The 22,041-nt window shown below is 42.1% G+C and overlaps 1 protein-coding gene across 3 annotated transcripts; it reads right to left on the minus strand.

Annotated features, from left to right (window-relative positions):
- Positions 1-1,576: 1,576 nt before the first annotated feature.
- Positions 1,577-21,371, minus strand: stard3 (StAR related lipid transfer domain containing 3). Of its 3 annotated transcripts, none has more exons than XM_080724898.1 (16): positions 21,327-21,371; positions 15,905-16,143; positions 15,361-15,438; positions 13,328-13,405; positions 13,168-13,221; positions 11,815-11,935; positions 11,190-11,291; positions 10,742-10,797; positions 10,331-10,423; positions 9,830-9,892; positions 9,330-9,425; positions 8,700-8,779; positions 6,953-7,057; positions 5,881-5,974; positions 4,020-5,105; positions 1,577-3,821 (listed from the first exon to the last, which is right to left on the minus strand). In XM_080724898.1, exons 2-15 carry the CDS (start codon positions 16,115-16,117, stop codon positions 4,998-5,000), a joined length of 1,341 nt encoding a protein of 446 aa, XP_080581024.1. In that variant the 5' UTR covers positions 16,118-16,143; positions 21,327-21,371; the 3' UTR covers positions 1,577-3,821; positions 4,020-4,997. The 3 variants fall into 3 exon arrangements, with proteins under 3 accessions (XP_080581024.1, XP_080581022.1, XP_080581023.1); XM_080724896.1 differs by having other exon boundaries at positions 15,890-16,143; XM_080724897.1 differs by lacking the exon at positions 21,327-21,371 and adding an exon at positions 21,170-21,292 and having other exon boundaries at positions 15,890-16,143.
- Positions 21,372-22,041: the final 670 nt, after the last annotated feature.

Consider the following 22,041-nt stretch of genomic DNA (forward strand, 5'->3'; position numbering starts at 1 on the left):
AGCAGCGCCAATACGCTCATATTGACAATATTTAGATTTTCCCCCTTTAATCCCAGGCCCTCGGGATACCCCCAACTTTGCTTGGCTCCCACAAAGTTTGCAGAGGGAGTTGTGATTGAGAAAGTTCAGAGATGGTAGTAGACACCTTTATGAACACATTTGTGACACATTCCCTTACTATATGTAAGCCTAACTTTCCCCACTTTTACCCTGTGCATCAAGACACTTCATGCATGGATCAATAGCTACCCAAATCTCATACAGTGAATGCGTTTTAACGGATTTCTAAACGCTGCACTGTGCAATATGGTTCATAGCAAATGTCCTAAAAAATAATACGATATCAGGGGTCTACAACAGGGGGTCCGGGACCCCTAGGGGGTCCTCAGAGTTACTACAGGGGGTCCTCCAAATCTTTGAGTGATAGAATGTTTTCTACTTTTTTATATTAACCGCTTGAACCCTAGTGTTCAAATTCTGAGAACTTTAGCCAAAAATAGCAGATCAACAAGCTCACAACGTAGATCGGCTATTTTCGGCAAAGAGCCTTGGTGTAGAGGGGAAAAAAAGAGTATTGACGGTTCAAGCAGTTGAATATCTGAAAACACAAATTGACATGAATCCAAAATACACTGATAATTGTGCTGTCAAACAATGAAACTATATGGAATCTATTATCAGGTTGTGGGGGTCCTTGCTTCATCTCTCTCTCAACTAAGGGGTCCTTGGCCTGAAAACGTCGAAGACCCCCATAATACTGTAGGCCTATATTATGTCTTGTGTATAGTTTCAACTCTTGAGCAATGTGTTCCCCTCCCTGATCATACATGAGGAAACCCCATTGCACCTTCTTTGCTCGTTAAACTCAGCTCAGCCGCTCTCATACCCATGCCTCTCATGACCGTGTTATGGTGGAATTGCAAGAGCTAAGGTGACATAAGTTTGTTGGGTACAGCTTTTTGTAGACAAGGGATGAGGGGCCAGGGAGAGGTGATGCAGCCGGGTAGGGGAAGCGTTTGCTTGCTTTGGAACAAGGAAGCCGGTTATTGTACTTCCCCTTGTAGCTTTAAACACCAAAATGGTCGACATCATTTTGAAAATATTAATCTACAAGATCACAATGCGTTGCATCGCGGCACATTGTGAGCTTTTATTTTCACAATTCTAACCTTTAATACTGTGCGAGGGATGCCAGGAATAAAGTGGTTAAGTATGATTTCTTTCTGAAAAAGAGTAATGATAGATAACGACCATTTCCTTTGCAGGCAGCAGTAGAGCAACATGGTATGAAACAAAGACCATGAAAGGGTGACTTGCATGCGATTCTGGTCACAGGATATTGACACGCCAGGGATCTAACAATGGAATATAAGGAAGTCAACAAACACTACAAATAGCTGCTCAGTCAGAGAACCTACTGTCTTCACACACTAGTGAAAAGGCCTCAGGGGCAGAGAAAACATTTTTGGATTTACTTATTTCAAGGCCCTATTTTGTATACAAGACAAGACTTGCCTTTTATGTCCCAAAACCGTGAATTAAAAGAAATCTCCACCGCCAAAAACCAACAATCAAATGAAATCAATTCATCCATTTTATTATATATGAGAGTCTGGTTAGCTTTCCATACAAAAGTTGAGGGGTTGGTCAGTATTTATGTAATGGCTTTAAATTAACATCTTATAGAACTGATTATGTCTTACACAGAAATTAAAAAATTACACCAACACTAAAACCAAAAACATACAAACCTGAAAAAAAGAAATCTAGACAGGTTTTACACTGTATATAAACCTTTGCTTAAGTTACGAAGCATTGGTTTAATAGCGGATGTTTTGTAAAAGCAAATAAGGTGAAAGGTTGGACATATTTTGTTAAAGGCACAAATGTCCATGTTCGCATACTTCAATGGACTTAAATTCCCAGTCCAAAACAGTGTGTATGCATTCAGTTCTGACCAAAATGAATAAGCTAAAATCTCAACAAGGCAAGTTGAACCGTGTTTGGCGTTTAAGCACCCTCTGGTGGACAGAATTGTGGCCAGAGCAACATGGGACACAAACAATCATTATGATCGTTTTGCCAACTTAAACATCTGCCAACAGAGGTTATCGCTAGCGATTTAATTCAGGTCAAGATTGTGGCATTCCTAGATTCATCATCAATAACTGAGCTTGCAAAAACAAAATTATTTTACTACTTCTTATCATGATCATTATGTGGTCACTGTGTGCCCTGGCCTCAAGAGATATCGTAGTTGTCGGGTGGAAACCTCGTATCTCCAAGTTTCAAATGTGTACATTCTTTCGCAAAGTAAAGCCCTGCTTCATCATACAAGGCTGTCGCCCAAAAGTAGTGAAAACAGCAGATCTACAAGCACACAACGCCTCGCGGTGCGAGGCGTTGTGTGCTTGTAGATCGGCTGTTTTCACTAGTTTAAATCATTTTTAAAATGACAAATGCAAAACCGGTTTTGGACATTCACCCGACAACGACGATATGGTCCTTAGACAGTCAAGAGTTAACGGAACAATGTCCTCCCTGCTGTGCCTCGTTTCACTGCACTGGAAGGCACAAGGAAGAACACATAATCGCCCTTTTGACATGCATTATGAAAAATAAAAACTGTTATTAGGAACCATATTACATGAGAGAACGAAAGAAATAATTCCCCACGTGTAAATTATGAGAGGCCTGTTCTCACAATGTCAACGATCATCACATGAATACAGTAAAACATTTTCGACAGCCACCAATTTGCTCAGCCGTTTGCTTGAAGGCCACTTGAGGTTAATGGCACACAATAAGAGTTTTAGCAAGAATACAGCTTCCAGATGTGTAACCATTATCTCTCGCTAATAATTAATTAGCATCATAAACAATCATTACCACATTTATAGAAGATTGAGCTGGAGGCCCATTAACCACTTAAAGGAGTAGCTCACCCCATGAAAGATGTTCCCATTGATTACTCACGCCATGGAGACTTGAGATTACTTTTTTTTTTGTATTTGTCGCATTCCAAAGACAAAAAAAATTGATTATAGTAAATTTATCCCCATCCGGAATCAATGGGGGTAAATTCATTGTTTTAAAAAAAAAGAGAAAGAAATGGCCTGTCCTGTCTTTACTTAAATGCCTGCTGGGCCTGACGCCGCACGTATATTTTCTCCTCGGTCCAGTCTTTGTTGTATGGCTGGTATGTTTTGAGTGTCGGTATAGGTTGGGATGTTCCTGTTGGGCAGGATGTTCTAACTGTATCTGTGCCCTCCTGCATCTTAAATGTGACTACTGTACATATGTCGTTGTCGGGTGAAAACCCTGTATGTCCAAAACCGTTCGTTTTGCATTTATCATTATAAAAATGATTTAAACTAGTGAAACAGCCGATCTACAAGCACACAACTCCTCGCACCGCGAGGCGTTGTGTAGATCTGCTGTTTTCACTGCTTTTGTGCGACCGCCTTGTATGATGAAACAGGGCTTTACTTAACGAAATTAGTACAAATTTGAAACATGGAGATACGAGGTTTCGGCTCGACAATGACGATATGTTGTTCATTGTGACTAATAAAATATTAGTGTACTGTACATCTGCTCAGGTCTGCCAGGTCGTCAATGAAGTCAAACAACTGACTGATGTCATTCGTGATGGAGGGTCTGTTGGGATTCATCCTCTTCATTTTGGGGGTGAACTACTCCTTTAAGCCTTATTTTTTGGGGTTATTCAAAGATACCCGAACTACAAGCTCGACATGTTCCATCGCAGGCTTGTAGATCTGCTATTTTCAAACGATTTTGAGCATTTTGAAAATGTTCACCTACAGCAGTGTTTCTCAAAGTGGATTCCAAGGACTCTCTGGGTTCCTTTAGGGGGGTCTAAATTGACCCATACAAGTCTGTAACTCTGACAGTGTACAAATGGAACCAAATGAACCCTAACGGGTCCATTTGGTTCCATTTGTACACTGTCAGAATTAAGGGAAGACCTTGAAATTTTAAGTTTGAGAAACACTGACCAACACCATAATGACAAAAATAGGGACACCAGCCCAGGGTTAATATGGTTAAATGGCTGCCTCATCATTCTGTCTTCCATGCTCAAGCAGACAGGCCAAATACATCAACATTTCTGGTAGTATCTGAGCAGAGGTAGGCATGTGATTTCTCTTACCGTGGGACAGGTAGTGGTGTCGGCTCTGGTGAGGCTCAGTCCCCCAAACACACACACACACACACACCTACCACTGTGACTTTTGTTTTTGACTTTTTTTCCCCCCTAAAGACAGTGAAGTGAAGAAGGGGTACAAACCCTTTTAAGGGAGTTCATGGTCTTTCCCCAAACAGATACAGGGCTTTCATAATGACATGGTTCCAAAAATGCAGGTTCTTCAGAACAGTTTTTGAAAGAACCAGTTAAGACGGTGCAGTAACCAAAATAAAAAAACTAAAAAAAGTATAAACAAAGCAAAAAAAGCGAATAATTGACCAACGTCTGCTGTAGAATAAGGCTCAGGGACAGACTGTTGCTTGGCGCAACGAAATTCAGACACGTCATTGCGTCAGTTCTGTTGAATTGAGAGAGGGCAGACGGTGAAAATGACATTCACCTGTATTCAAAACCGCTTAGCAAGGCGTGACAACAAAATTGTCATTGCACAGTGAGGGCCACAGCAAAAAAATAAATTGATGTGACCCATTAATAAAAAGAAAAAGAAAAAATTGAGAGTTTAAGGATGAAAATGAGCAATCCGTCCGGCTGTTCCTCTCGTTTTCTAATTATTGCAGTCTTGTGTCACACGTCCTCTTTGAGGGTTCATTCTTCTAAGTGCGTTTGTCTTCTCATCTTAGGGGCACCACAACAGAAATGCTGGGTGATTTTCTTTTGGAAGTGGAGAGCCCAGAAATGCAAAGAACACCCCAAAAGCTGCTGTGGCACTGTGGCTAGAAGGCCATCTTTCCTGTTGTTCATTCAGTATTGCAGAGGAGGTTGTCTCCTAGTGGTGAGAGCACTGAAGGTCGGTGACACGCTGGCGTAAATGTGCCATGAATTCAAACATGGTGGCAGCCAGAGTCTGGTGGATGAGGTAGCGAGGCAGTCTGCCCTGATGGACGGGAGGACATCGGGAAAGGTTAGTGTTAAAAATCCTCCAGACGCCAGATCTAGTGCAGAGGTTCTCAAACCTTTTTAGGCTGTGACCCCCAAAATAAACATATTTGAACTGGGGATCCCCACCCTGACAAGCACTTAACCCATTTAGGCCTAAAATTATTGAATGCTTTAACTATTAGGATTTAGAAGGATCGGGTCAAAATTCAAATGTTCAAGATTTTTCAAAAATAGCAGACCTACAAGCTCGCAGCACGGCACTCGGTGCCGCGCTATGAGCTTGTTGATCTGCTATTTTTCAATAGATAAAGCATAAAATAATGATACACAATAATGTGTACCCGTTCTGATATGTGACTCGGTTCCACAGATAAATATTGTGAAAATGGCTAATGGCTATTTTTACAATGTTCGCCTCTTGCTTACTTACTATTTGACAGTTTGGCCAGTTTGGTATTTGGTCTTGAAAGTCCTTAAATTGTCACTTTATAAATGTGCAGATGCCCTGTATACACCTATACTGTGTGTTGGTTGTTTACCATTGAGTGAGGAAAAAAAATAAGCTAATCATCTGGGGAACCCACAAAATAATTTGGGGACCCCAAGTTTGAGAACAACTGATCTAGTGTCATCTTGATGAGTGTGATTGTGCAAGAGATTTTTTCCCCTCCTTTTTTTGTGGGATAAAACAGAACTTTTCTGAATGAATAACATCAGCGGCTTAGGTTAGGTTAGGTTGGCCCAAAAGGAAAAGGCCAGTTTAGGCTCACCTTAAGGTCTGTGTTGAGGACCCAGATGAACGTGCACACAGACGGGTTGCTGCTGGACTTGAGGACCACAAATCCTCCAGGGCCGTTCTCTCCCCTGGGGAGGAGAGGGAGGGTTCAGCCCACACAACAGTACCAAAGGGTAGAAAGGTAGTTGCAAGGATTAAACCGACAGCTACGTTATTTATACTAGCCCTTACCCGTTCAAAGATATGAGCTCCAAAATGATGTGCAGTGTGTGGGTTATGGGATGTGCACTGTGCATTAAGTATATGAGGGATGGAAAGTAACTTTAACTGGTGCTTGCATGATAATATGTAGGAGCATCAATGTAAGAAATACCCGTTTCGTTTAATGGCTACCCCCCCCCCCAGCCCGCCCACCCACCCGCCTGCGCACACACCCGCCTGCCTGCACACACACACACACACACACACACACACACACACACACACACACACACACACACACACACAGAGAGAGCTGGTTAAACATGTTGCCTCATGCTAGATGCAGAATAGATGTGCCTCATGCTAGATGCAGAATAGATAGTAGATACACCATAAAAATGCTAATATACAGTATATGATTTGTGAAAGTGACAAACGGGCTTCACAGTTATGTTAGGTGTGTTCATATGCTAATGGTGATGCGATTTCAGATCAATTGCTCCAGCCACTGAGGAGAAACGCTGTTTCAGACAGACAGACAGACAGACAGACAGACAGACAGACAGACAGACAGACAGACAGACACTCACTCACTCAGACATTCGCAAAATTATAGTATAGATATATAAAAAAAGGAAATATTACCTTTTTCAACAATATCAACCAGAAACGACCAGAGGCGTCAATTGAGTATGGCCATTGGCCGCGTCATTGGATTAATCTTTTTGCGCCTTCACGCGTGCAAGACACCAGTCATGTTGCCATACCTTATCAAAAAGGCTTGAATTTATTTTAGGAGGTAATTTCTTTTTTAGCCATACCCGATTGACGCCTCTGGTCGTTGCTGGTTGATATTGATGAAAGAATTGCTACGTGTATCAGGGGCTAAAGAGGCAAAGTCTGACCTGACGTAGCGACTGTGTGGAGGTTTGGCATCGTGGTCTGTTGCCATGCCTGCAGAGACGTATTGGTCTCGCTTGCGCTCCACCCGCCGCACGTTAACAAAATCCCTGTGGAAGGAGGGGAAAAATATATATAATTTATGAAGACTTGGAACAATGTTACAGAAACACAGGGCAGCCTTGATGTTTGACGCATAGTTGAGCTGCCTTTGATTCATTTAGTACCCTCTACAATTACAATTTAGGCATATAGGCAGCGACTTAATAAGCAAGGTAATACATCAATACATCAACCACGGCGGAAGCTAGGGAGTGATTCTGCTGTTCTAATCGCTCTAATGGCTCTGTTGGAATGTGCGTACAGAGTGACATACAGCCTCATTACACGTTTCACTGAAAGAATATTCTGCATGCTACCTTCTTCACATCATACAATTAAAATGCTTATTATGGACAATGATTCAGTCCAAGGATCTCCATCACTTTCTCCAAAGGATAACCTGATAAAAAGCTTTGTTTCTTTGTTTTGCCAAACCATGATCATCTATGCAACTGCCTGTGCCTACTAGAGCTGTTAACATTCCTCAGAAAATAAATTCTAATATTGGTCTTAACTCAATAGCTGCCGGGCGCCGCTAGGTGCCGCTAGAGTGCCAGCCATTCTCCCGTAGGCATTCACTATCACATCCGGGTCGCCAGCCTGAACTGGCTTGGCTTTTCACTCGAATGAGTGCTATGCTAGCGAGCCGGAGGAAGTTAGCTATCAGTTAGCAATCGACTATATAATTTTTTAGAAGAGCGATCTAAAGTTATTCAGCCGCCAAAATAACTTGTCTGCTGGCCTCGGAACACAATCCGGAGAAAATCCGCTGTAAAGATGTGTTTTTCTATTGGAGTGGGCGGCGTGCTGCAGCCTTTTCTTCCCATTACGTGCCGTGTAAACAGAATCGCGGCCTTGTGCTAGGATGCTAAATTAGACCGGGGCTTCGTTGATGCCTCCGATTATTTAATTCATTTTACTAAAGGAACCGAATAATGTCGGTTCTTGTAATCCTTAATACGTCTTGCTGAAACAGCGTTTTTTTGGGGGGGCTCTAAACTTTTTTCTAAACCATTTTCAATTGAATAAATCATCGGGACAAGTAGAATGGCTCATTGGGAAGCGGTGGAGGAGCCAGGACCACCCCCGTCGCTACTAGCAGCTCAGGGTAAGCGAAATAGATTAAAAAATTTGTATTGGAATGGAAAAAAGAACCGAGATTATTCGGTTTTCGCACAGAAAGAGTTAAGAAAGGTTGTCTTGCTGTAATGTTTAGTAGTTGTATTTTGCACAAATATGATAAATCAGACTTGAATTGGAAGACTTGTTCAACTCATTTAAGCAATATCTGGGGTATATTTCTTTAGAAGTTAAAAATGGTGTTCTTATGTACCATCAACATACATTACTAAATAATAAACCTAATATTAATGTTTTTCATATTTTGTTGTAAAGATTCATGTCAGTATCGCTAGGATATTATCTTTTTCACCATTATCTGACCAACCTTCTAACCCTGACCATCTCACTTCTATAAACTGTTACCAATTCCCCTTCAGGAATAGCTAGGAAAAGTATTGGTAAGATAAATTATTGTATATCATTTAAAAGTCCTCCAGTTGAAAAGGGATATGTTGAATAAAGCAAGGGTTGGTCACGAAGTTTTAGTATATAATTTTAGTTGTAATATACAGTAGGGATATACAGTACCTGGCAGACACCACTCCTCCCGCCGCCCCAGAGGAGACGTCGTAGGAAATCATGGTGTTGTCATCAACCCTCTGAAGGATCTGAAGAGAAGAACACCATTTTTACTTTTTTTTACAACAGGATACAACCTGCACAATGGGAAAGTTGAACAACATTAACCAAGGCATCCCTATTTGGGGCACTCGTTATAGGTGAAAATTCTATAAATAGATTAGGAATGCATGCATGCTTAGCTATACTTTGTCATGTCCTGGAACCACGCAGCAAAAATAGAAAATCAACAAGCTTGAAATGCATTGTGAGCTTGTAGATTGTCTATTTCTGTCGCGTGACAGTGTTATACACAAAGTATACATCAGGCTTAAAGGGTAAGACCACCCATTTCAGGATTGATTTTTGGGTTTGTATTGTAAAGTACAACTTGATGACATCACACCGTTGTACTTTACAATACAAACCCCAAAATCAATCTTCCAGTTCTAGGCAACACAGAAGGGGGGGAACCTTTTTTCTATTTCCGCACAACTCCTCTAAGGTATATTAATGACATAGTTCAATATTGAAAATGGGGGGTCTTCCCCTTTAAGTCTTTAATCATTGAAAGCAATAACAGCAGAGGGGTTCTGTCACCTGGCAAACTGTAACCGTTTTGTTCCACTGGACCATCTTCTCTGGCTGTAAAATGACTTCCTGGTACACAAGTTCAGCGCGGCACTGAACAAGAGCCTGAGCAAAGCCAAAGGAAGGGGAAAAAATAACTGTATGACAATAAACCACAAACACTTGTACAAGTAAAGGTTGTGCTTTAGCCAGATTATACAGAGCAGCAATCAGACTTTATTGCTGCTACAGTAAATGCTGTCATGTAGTAGTGCAAATCCTGACCATTGTAGATTGGGTGAGTAAATCTAATGAATATGCTCCATTAATACTCATCTAGACACAAATTATGCGTTTAGATGAGTAAATAGAGTTTATATGATTCTTAGATAATGTGCAATTCTTTATTATTATTATTATTTATTATATTATTGTCAAGTAATTGCTTTTGATGACAAATGTACAAATGGAGCCAAATAATCCCCTAAGAGTAAAATGAACACTGAGGATTTTAATATGTATTTGTGTACCTTGAGAATAAAGGTTTTTCCATGGAAGGGGATTTCCAGAGTGTACACACAGTCTCCCATGTCCTGCCACAAGAAATGTTTTAATCAGCATCATGAAAAGTGTAATTTCCTTATCGTCGTTGTCGGGCAGAAACCTCGTATCTCCAAGTTTCAATTTTGTACGTTTTTCGCAAAGTAAAGCCCTACTTCATCATACAAGGCCGTCGCACAAAAGTAGTGAAAACAGCAGATCTACAAGCACACAACGCCTCGCGGTGCGAGGCGTTGTGTGCTTGTAGATCGGCTGTTTTCACTAGTTTAAAACACTTTTAAAATTATATATACAAAACGAACGGTTTTGGACATACAAGGTTTCCACCCGACAACGACGTTATGCAACATGGTCCGTTTCACTATTTGTAATGAAATGGAAATTCTTTGTTTTTATAATCAGGTTTCTTAATCAGGGCTCAAGACGAATGGTAATGGAAGACCTATTATTTCTTAAGAGTCCAGACTCACGTTGTTCTTTTCAAATTTCCAGTTGTCTTCCTGGGCTAGGATCTGTTCCACCACAGACATGGCCTCACGACCCTGTCTCACATACTCCTTCTCCTGGGGAGGGAGGGACAGAGGGAAAACTAATCAACACCAGAGCTGTGACACAGAGCTGAGGAGCATAAAATGAGCATACAGAGGGCGCCCGCTGGTCCAGGCGCGTGCCACTTGGGCGTTGCCACGTGGGCGTGGATGCCTGGCGGCGGCGCCGGTTCGATTCCCAATCCGGACGACCTTTGCCACGTGTCACTCCCCATCTCTCCCCTATTTCCTGGCCCCATTTCCCCCATTTTACTGTCCTATCAATAAAGGCATAAAAAGCCCAAAAGCAAATCTAAAAAACATTAAAAAAAAATAAGAATGAGCATACAGCACCTGTGCAGTGACTGCCCTGCGCCCAAGGCCCTCTTCATCGAGATCTTCCTCTGAGCCTGTAGACAAAGGGTAGTTTCATTGTTACAAAAGTAGGAGACATATTAGACTCACGTATAGAATAGGTTGTAGATAAAAAAAACTATCCAGGGTGAAATAAAAAATGGTTTTGTAATTCTTCCTCAAATTCAGCTTTGTATTTTTCTCTGGATGTTAGTGTTTTGTTGTTATAGATGTAGCGTAATGTTTGTTTGTTTGGGGGGTGGGGGGTGTACCATCGATGCACTGTACCAAGAAACGACAGCATAGAATCTTTTCGATGATATGATAGATGAGACAATGTCAAAATGAGTTCAATTCTGTTTTGAAACACAGACTGCGATTCATCCGCATTTTTCTCAAAATAAAAAAACACTGGGCCCTAATCCATCTCTCCACAGTTGTTAGTTACCTGCGAGGGATTCTGGCGGGGAGTAGAACTGTCCATCTGACACGGCACGGGGGTATATCATGGGGGCACGCTCGCATGCCGCATGCACAGTTGCCAGGTAGGCTGAGGGACACAGACAACAGTTTATACAAGTTTATCCAATATTATTTACGAATTTAATTTTATCTTATAAGTTATAGGGATGGGACGATACGCGATATTATCGTTTATCGTGATAAAAAACACTCATGATAATCGTATCGTGGAGATTTAATTTATTGTGATATCGGGCTCCGTCATGCACTGGGATCAATTCACCTTTTATTTGCCGAGCTGCATATCCAGTACCACTTAAACCCTCTATAAATGGGACAAGTTACTTATAATATAAGTACTTGATACAGTCTTTTTTTCACTCTCAATCAAATGTCTTAGCCAAAAAATAGCCGATTTACAAGCTCACAAAACGCGACGCGTTGTGAGCTTGTAGATCTGCTATTTTTTGGCAAATGTTCCGCCCCAGGATAATGGATTTGGATTATCGCGATAATATCGTAAATCAAAGTCACAATAATCGTGATATGACATTTTCATATCGTCCCATCCCTACTTATGAGTTAACCAGAACAAAATGTTTCCCACTTACCTCTCTCATCGTCAGCCTCCTGAGTGAGCACCTTGAAGTCAAGGAACCAGGTTTCCAGCCATGCCACAACAAATGAGGTAATGGGCAGCACATAGCCAAAGGCATTGTTCTGGGAAAGGAGCTATACAAGGAAGTACATAATGTGAGCCATGTAAAAGACATTACACATATAGGCCCCTTTCCACTGCAAGGAGGAACCAGAACTTTGCAGAACCTGAACCAAATTTTTTGGTTCTGGTTTTGTTTCCATTGCACACGGCCAGGTTTCAGACAAGGCTCCAGGAATCATTTTTTAGATCCTGCTCCTGAGGTAGAACTAAACTTGAGTTCTGGGAACCTATGGGTGGGGCCAGCAGCGTCGCTGCTCTCAATTCTGGACCTTCCCGGTTAGGTCTAGTTATATGGAAACAAAAGCAGAACTTGGTCCCGGAACTTCTGGAAGTTCTGGAAAGTTCTTGGTTCTGGAAAGTTCTGGTTCTAGTTCTCGGTCGGCCCTACAGTGGAAATGGGGCTCATATGGACATACTTGACAATGGACAATTCATTATTTACTGAAACCATATCGCTTCCTTATTTGAGACACGTCATAATCATTTTATTGAAGGACTAACTATATCACTTCCCCATTGTTGACCATATAATATAATTAATAAGTTACCAAAGCTGTGAGATCACTCATCTTTGACTGCACTTGTACAGAGTTCCACATAAGGTCAATACTAGCCTTCAGCCCGTTATACAATTAAATATTGGTGGAACTGGGGAAGTGATAAATGTGAGGTGGCTCATGATGCACTGAACCATATTCCAACGTTAGTTAACCCATTTAGGCCTAGGATTATTGACTGCTTTAACTATTGAAAAATAGCACAGCGCGACACCGAGTGCCGCGCTGCGAGCTTGTAGATCTGCTATTTTTGAAAAATCATGATTTTTCTTTGCAAGTCTTTGAATTTGTAACTCAAATATTTGCTTCTGGGTGGTCCCTGGAACAACATATTTTGAGATGGGGGTCCGTGGCCAAATACTGTACCTGTAATTTTGAGGGTCCTTGACATGAAAAGGTTTGAGAACAACATGATTTAGGGGAAGGATTTAGAAGTCGGGTCATAGATCAGGTCAAAGATATTCAAAGACTTGCACACGTTTTCACGATTTTTCAAAAATAGCAGATCTACAAGCTCGCAGCGCGGCACTCAGTGCTGCGCTGTAAGCTTGTATATCTGCTATTTTTCTAAAGTTAAAGCATAAAATAATGGTTAAAGTGTTTAAAATCTAACGCGACTCAGGCGCGTTCCAGGTATTTGAGAGTTTGAGAGTTAAGATTCAAAACAGCAGTAGGGAGACACTCACATTAGATCTGATGACCTTCACAACGAGGAAGACATTAGTCACTAGAGTGGTGATCTGTGGAAGGAGGAAAAGAGGTTCCACGTCAGGGTCTCCGGGATTACACTTCCCGCCTATCACCCAAATAAGAGTTTTATCTGTCCGTCTGAGCCAGCTCTCTTACCGCAATGACCCACCAATGCCTCAGACGCAGAGCAGCATAACCCACTTGCAGGCAGAGGAACCGAAACACAGCAAGCAACTGTTATGAAACAAAAGCAGAATGATAAAATGACTTCTTTATCTAATCATGTGAGCATGAGTTGTTTTTCTTTTCCATTCTTTTGTCCTTTGTGTGTAGGAATGCAGACAAATGAACAACGTATTAAGTTGCCTAGTGCATGCAGAAAACAACAAATAACCAGTAAGGCTCCCTAATCGGGAGATAAGCGACCGTAGGTCACTTATCTCCACAAATAGGGCAAAAATGTGTTTTGCCAAAATCTTCCTGATCCATGTTGATGACATGAGTGTAGACCAGGGGTAGGCAACCTTAGGCACGGGTGCCAACATTGGCACAGGGGATGGTGATCACCGGCACACTAGCTGAAGTGTGAGAGAGGATTTTTTATTTTAAAAACAACATTTTTTTTTAAACGTTAATTAAATGTAGTTAAGATCATTTATTGCAAATTACATCTTAAAATGTATGTTGACATGGCACACTGACACTCAAGAAAATAAAAACATGGCACTTCATTTCAAGAAGGTTGCTGACCCCTGGTGTAAACATACTGTGTAGTGATTTTCGTGATTTTAGGGCAAAATCTGTAGGAGCAGTGTCCAAAAATGTGTTTTTAAAAATCGGCCTGGAGGTGGCGCTATATGGGAGAGATTCATGTTGATGGGATGAGTGTAGACATACTGTGTACCGATTTGCGTGATTTTAGGGCAAAAATTGTAGGAGCAGTGTCCCAAAATGTGTTTTGCAAGAATCGGCCTCATGGTGGCGCTAGAAGAGGGCCATGTGAGAAATGAGGGGTGGGGTCTCCGCGCCGGCAAGGCGGACGAATAGGTACCGGCCCCGGCTCTCCCGGACGCTCCTAGCCCGAGTTACGGCATTTTATGTGAGCTGCAGTGGAGGGGGTCCTCCACTGGGGGCGCCACCACTTTGGCATCCGTTCTGGAGCACCAGGAGTCGGTGGTCCCCGGGAATTCCCCGTGAGCAGCCATGTTGGAGTGGTCATTTGGTCATTTTTGCACATTTGGTCTTTTTTTACATCTGGGGGTCCCCCAGGGACCTGGGGGTCCCTGGAGCTCCGGGGGTCCTTGGAGGTTGTAGTTTGGCAGGTAAGGAACGTGTGTGCAAAATTTGGCATGGATCGGGGCAACGGTTGCGGAGATATGAGCAGGGCAAGAGTGTGACGTGTGAGGTGTGACAGACAGACGGACGGACTGACACTTTGTGCAGGGTTTGATAGTAAATGCGACCTACGGTCGCAATCATTTTCTATGCAAGGTTGAGGGTGTGCTGGTGGGCCCAGATTATTCCCAAATACTGACATACCTTGACATCTGCCCAGATTATACCGATATCAAAATACTCATCTTGGATGACTGCAATAAGACCTGTTTTTCGAGGCACTGATACCAGTTCATTTTTAAGGCCATTGATGGGAACTTACCACCATATATCAAATTGCTGTTACAATGTGATAAATTATAACAGCACTTACCAGACCGGCTCAAACGACCGGCTTACAAGTAAGGTTCCACATGTAAATAAAAGAATAAAATTAAATCTAGAGAGAGAGAGAGAGAGAGAGAGAGAGAGAGAGAGAGAGAGAGAGAGAGAGAGAGAGAGAGAGAGAGAGAGAGATGCCCTCCATATGACCAAGTACTGACAAACTACAATGGGTACCGAGGATATACAAGCTGATTTATGTAGTTTACCTAACAACCCAGGCAATGCCTGGGTACCAATAGATATAGACAGACACTGGCCTCCCTCCAAGTGCATTGTGCCTGAAACCCGAACAAGCTGATGCTTGCAAAGCAAGTAAATCTCACTATATGATAGAATCAGGCAGATGAAAGTTAGTGAGACTAGAAGGCGGTGAGACTAGAAAGCAGTCAGATGATTCCTTATACTTATAGGGATCGGCACCAGCGTACAACCAAACCAAACATATGCACACCTTCACTTCTAAAACTTACAAGGATGTCAAAAAAGGAAGACTTGAAGTCGTATTGGACCACCTCTTTCTGGAGGTTCTCCCAGATGGTGCTGTGGCTCTGGAAAGGCAAAAGAGCAGAGCGGACCACCGATCAGTCATGTGGTGACAGTAGGGGGTGTCACAATTATAGAAGATACATTTTAAATTATTTGAAATGTGACTGACCGCTAGGACTGTTACGATTATGAAAATGTACTTCACGTCGTTGAACATTAGAACATTATATTAATTGAAACTACATTTCTCTTTGGAATTTGAGGCTTGTGAACAACAGTTACACAGGGCAGATATGACAAATAACAGATATAATAGTTATTATTTTAATAACTATAAAAACATTAATAGTGGAAATAGCCGATCTAATCTATTACGTATATCCACCATTTCCACATTATTCTTTTTTTATGTTCGGAATATTACCAGTAAGACTCCCTAATCGGGAGATAAGCGATAATTGCGATTATCTCAAATAATTGCAATTAGGAAATAACTGTGACAGGCTTACTGACCGCATCCACACTCACGTTCAGCTCAATAATCCACAGCAGGCCGATGAAGAGGAGGTCGAACGTGACAAAGAGACAGAAGGTGCGACGGACGTCCGAGATGGCCTTGCGTTCCCCAGGGGCCACACACAGGTAAGGGGAGGGAATGGATAGGGACGTCGAGTAGGACGCATTGAGGGAAGCGATGGCAGGGAGGCTTCCCCCAAACTCCCCGTAGCCTCCGCCCGGCATTGCTGCGGTGAGACGGGGTACTCCACCTGGTACAACGGAGGGAATGGTTTAGAGCAGGGTTCCCCAATTAGTTTTCCCCAAGGGCCGAATTATGTCTAGGGTACCAAGCCGAGGGCCACAACATTGCAGGGGGCGACGGTGACGTTCGTCGCTACTCCAGCGACAGTTCAGATATCGTCTTTGTCGGGTAAAAATCTTGTATGTCCAAAACCGTTTGTTTTGAATTCATCATTTTTTAAATTATTTAAACTAGTGAAAACAGCCGATCTACAAGCACAGTTGTGTGCTTGTAGATCTGCTGTTTTCACTACTTTTGTGCGATGGCTTGTATGATTTGCGAAAGAACGTACAAATTTGGAGATACGAGATTTCCGGGAGGCTCTCTCCATTCCGACATGTCGCCACTCCGAAATTGACTTCTTATTGTCGGAGTGGCGACACTCCCATGGGCCTAAGGTTTAGGGTTAGGGTTAGAGATAGGGTTAGTGTCGGAATGGAGACATGTCGGAAAGGAGACATGTTGGAGTGGAGAGATGCACTCGAGATTTCCACCCGACAATGACGATATACTAGTGTTGCTGCTGCTCTTGTACCACCATTACTGGGGTGTTTGTGTGTGCCAGACAGTAGCCCCCTGCGGGCCGCAAATGGCCCACGGGCCGCCTATTGGGGAACCCTGGATTAGAGTATACCTCAAGGGTTGGGATCTGGAGCCGGATCCTACATTGAGGAACCGAAATCGGTTCCATGACATTTTGAATTGTTTCCAGAACTGGCTTTTAAGGCACCGTCAGAACTGGTATGTGGACTGGGAAGTCAACACAATACCGGTGCTTTAATGTTTTAACTTCAAGGACCACCATAACTCTGAGACTGTACAAAAGTTCGCGCCTGCAAAAAGCAGGCGCTCAAAGCTACATTGCAGAATGGTATGTATGGTGCTTTGGTATTGTACTGTACTTTATGGTACTGTACTGTAGCAACTATGTTGATGCAGCATTGATGTTTCTGGCCCGGCGTTGTTTTACAGCTGCACCGTGGCCACATCGGCCACACGACCTGGCAGTATGATCCTCAACAACATATTTAACCATTGGACTATGAGATAACACAATCAATGCGGAGCGATTTACCTCTATTTGGTTTAGAATTAGACTATCTCATTGGAATCGTAGTGTGCTAGTAGAGGGGAAGTACTACCCTCAGTCACCAGTTTCAACCTCCAACAACACCAACATTGAGCTGCGTTCAGAATGTTAGATTAAAACTCTGACAGGGCAATTTCCCAGTTGCTGCTGGAATCACAGCGGCCTGGTGTACACAATACACCTAACCCTAACCCTACACTACACCAGTAAGATCACCATGTAGCTGACAAAATATTTCCAAATCGAAAACGTCAAGGATGTTCACAATTGCAACACCAGAGGCAGCTCCACAGATCACGTCCAACCCAGAATTTGAATTTGATTTCATTCTCCTGCCATGCTGCAAAAAAACTCCCTACCGAAGGCCTCAAAGGAGTGTAAATCCATACCCTCCTTAAAGCGGCTGCTACACAAAACTGGTAAAAAAGACATATCCTATGCTTACCTCCCCTTGACCTCTTTACTGTAAATACCATTTATTTATACTTTTTTTGCTTTACAGCAGTTTTTGGAGCGGTGAAAGCGCTCCCAATAGACAGGTATGTCCGTGGGTATGTAGGCCGGGGGCCAATTCTGAAATTGGACCAAATTGGTACCACCCAAGGTGACCGTAAGTTTTTTACATTTTCGTCTTCGTACATGTCTCTAGTTTACATTTTGGTATGATAACTCTTCCAATCGCCCAGCTTATTGACAGTTATCATTCCCTAAACAAACCAATATCCATATGAAACAGTGATGAGTATATAGTGTGGTACGATGTGTACTTCCGTAGGATTCTTGTGCTAAAATTGTTTTTTTGCAGATCTTGGTTCTATAGAGTCCAAACTATGAGACAATTATGGGTGCCAACTTTTCCGGACCCCCACCCCCTATCTGGGATCATCTAGTTTGGGGCATCCCAGAACAGTACGCCAGCCAGTTAAATGTCCAATTTTCTTAATATTAGGGTTGTTTTGTAGGTTTTAAAACATTCTGAGTTCATTTATTACAATTTTGAAGCAGCCAGAATAACCTTTCTGACATTTGGTTGGGGTCTTTCCTCACCTGGGACCCCCCAGACGCCGGACCCCTGTGCCTATCTCAGTACTCGCTCTGCTCCTGCTCCAGAACAATGTCATATTAGATCATAATTGAATAAATGTTTTTGTTGCTGGACTCTGAAAACAAAAATGAGTAGTAGCAAATAGCAGGGGTCTTCCACAGGGGCTTCGGGACCCCTAGGGGGTCCTCAGAGTTACTACATAGTGTACTTCTAATGATTTTTTTGCTTAACTTTATTTTTTTACTGCTTTGGCTTTTATAGGGACCAAAGTGTCAGAAAATGATGGGTGTCAGATTTTCCCAACCCCTGCCCCTTTTCTGGGGGGTCATCTATTTTAGGACACTGTAGAACAGTATGCCAGCCAGTTAATGTCCAATTTTCATAATATTAAAGTTGTTTTGAAGGTTTTAAAACATTCTAAGTTCATATATTGCACTTTGAAGCAGCCAGAATAAGCTTTCTGACTTTTGGTGGGGGTCTTTCCTCACCTGGGACCCCCGGAATGACTCCTGAGCCTATCTCAGTACTCATTACAGTCCTTGCTCTGCTCCTGCTCCAGAACAGTGTCAAATTAGATCATAATTGAAGCATAAATCTTTTGTAGCTGGGCTCTGACAAATGAGTAGCTAATACCAGGGGTCTTCCACAGGGGGTCCGGGACCCCCAGATGTCATCAGAGTTACTACAGGGGGCCAGCCAAATGGCTATTCCAGTTTTGGCCCTATTCTTGCAACCAGTTCTGCAATTTGCTAACTATTATTGAATAATATTAGAAACTGTTAGTTGTATGCATCCTGGATTTATGTAGTGTACTTGATGGTTTATTAGTATTCTCAGTATTATTTACTAGTACAGTAAGATGCCTCAGGGCGCCAATTCTTTGCCATCTGACCAGTGATGTATATCGGTGTACAGATGTACAGATCCATGTACTGTATATTGAGATGTGCTGTGAGAGCCCAAACATGCTTACAACTGACATCATACCCTTCATGGAGATCCCTGTCTGTAGAACCAGTCACACAGATATAGGCTGTCTTGGCCATATATGGATTCTGTTAGTGTGGCATGTGGCCGATGTGGCCTCCATATATGGGCAGTCCCATATGAAGTCCTGTTAGATATGGGCTTAATATTGAAGACGTCAAGGAACTCCATATATGGTCATAAAAATTGTTCTGGAGCAGGAGCAGAGCGAGTACTGAGATAGGCACAGGGGTCCGGCGGGTGAGGAAAGACCCCAACCAAATGTCAGAAAGGTTATTCTGGCTGCTTCAAAATTGTAATAAATGAACTCAGAATGTTTTAAAACCTACAACACAACCCTAATATTAAGAAAATTGGACATTTAACTGGCTGGCGTACTGTTCTGGGATGCCCCAAACTAGATGACCCCCAGATAGGGGGGTGGGGGTCCGGAAAAGTTGGCACCCATAATTTTCTCATAGTTTGGACTCTATAGAACCAGGATCTGCAAAAAAAAAAAAGATTTTAGCACAAGAATCCTACGGAAGTACACATCGTACCACACTATATACTCATCACTGTTTCATATGGATATTGGTTTGTTTAGGGAATGATAACTGTCAATAAGCTGGGCGATTGGAAGAGTTATCATATCAAAATGTAAACTAGAGACATGTACGAAGACGAAAATGTAAAAAACTTACGGTCACCTTGGGTGGTACCAATTTGGGCCAATTTCAGAATTGGCCCCCGGCCTAATGTATGTATGTATGTATGTGGCTGGCTGGCTGGCCGTGTCTGTAGCCTGGCAATACCTTGAGTGGCCACACACAACACACAAGTTAAAGGAGGGGCGCTGTTCTGCAGCACACGCACACACACACACACACACACACACACACACACACGGTATAGCTGCTCAGATTCACCGCTCCACTTCGAACCGAGGTTTGATTTTTTATGATATTTACTGCATAGTACTGTGTTTTATTTGTCTGCCATTCAATGTTATATGAGTTATATGACCCCAATTGAAACAAGCCCAAAAGCTTCCTTGCAGTGTTTATTCTTTTAGTTGACCGTGTACCAGTGAACTGTACTGTCATGATGATTGATTGATTTAGCACTAGCAGTTTGCAATAGAAAAAAGTACAGTTTCATGACAGCACAAATCACTGGTACGGAGTCAACTAAAAGGAGATCCTAGTAAGCTTTACGGCTTATTTACACAGGAACCACTTTATGTATCTCATATAACATTGAAAGACAGACGGATAGAAAAGAGTACTTTGCATAGGCTAACATCAATTACAAAAGTAGAAAAGAAAATAATAAAACACAGGTCAATAAAAACAACAGAAACTGTACCTTTTCCAATGCAAACTTCTAATAAAGTCCTCTGCAGTCATTCAACCATCTAGGATCCAAATATTGTAGCCTACTTTTACTCCACTACATTTATTTGAAAACTTTAATTACAGTTACTTTGCACAGTTTGCAGATAAATTATAATATTATAAAACTTACATAAACCACTTTAGCCCTATTTTATACCTTGGCTATTTGAAAATAGATGATCTACAATCTAGTATCGCGACGCGTTGTGAACTTTTCAAACATTTTGTACTTTTACTTTTGGTATTTAAGTCAACTACATTTTGATGCCAACACTCATACGTTTCCTCAAGTAGGATACATCTTGAATTCCGGACTTTTACTTGTAACAGAGTATTTCTACATTGCAGTATTTAACATTTTACAGCAGCAAAATATGTGAGTACTTATTCCACCACTGAATATGGATATGAAAGTTAGTGTAACAAAAACAAAAAAAGCAAGTCAGGCAGCTAGCAATGTTGTTAGCTACCTGGATAGCAGTCTTCGTTAACTCACCACTGTGTGTTAGCTAGCTGGCTAACACGGTACTCTCTCACTTGCTTTAGGAATAGTGGGGTTGGTTTCCTTTGATACAACAGATGACACGATAGTAATAATTGATTAATGAGTAAATAACTGTACCGGTGCAGCAGCGATCAGTACATAAACTCACCTGATTCAGCGGACCAGTGTCCAGCACAGCATCTAGTAGTCTGGTGGTGGGGCGCACGTCTTCCGGGATGGGATGTGACATCCCATAGCCCGAACGAATGGCCAGTCGCACTGTGATTGGCTAGTTGGTTGTAGGGTTTTCAATAGGTGGTCCGTGGACCACTGACTCGTCCCTGTCTCCCTGACCAGGCATTTAATAATGTAGTGAAAGTGAATATTTTCTTACACGGAACAGTGCACTGCATCTAATGACCGGCAGTCCTATGATGATGCGTCAATATTGTCAGTTTTACTGAGAATTTGGAGGTGAAGAAATGACCACAGAAAATCTCTGAAGGGGAAGTGTAGGCCTTGATTGCCTGATTGAGCCATCATTATTAGGACATGTAGGATAAGATTGAAATCGGTATATCAGTTAATGGTGGCATTTCAGTTAAATAATGGTCTTGAACAAATTTGTTGCACATAGGCCTACTCCACATAGTATCATGCAACAAATTAAATCAAGCCCTTAACAGTCGACATTATTTAATTGCAAGCTTTTTCTCTTACATGTAAAAGTTAAACATTTCCCCATGGACCACTATTTGTTGAGAAACAGTGGGATAATTAGACATGGGATGCATAGCAAGCAGGGCAGGAATTTCATGGAGGCCATTGCAGTTGCCCCTCAGTTTGGCCTTGTGCAAAACAAATGATTGCAATGGATTCAGCAT

Source organism: Nannobrachium achirus, assembly GCF_963921795.1.
Source record: "Nannobrachium achirus genome assembly, chromosome: 4".
NCBI classification, from domain to species: domain Eukaryota; kingdom Metazoa; phylum Chordata; class Actinopteri; order Myctophiformes; family Myctophidae; genus Nannobrachium; species Nannobrachium achirus.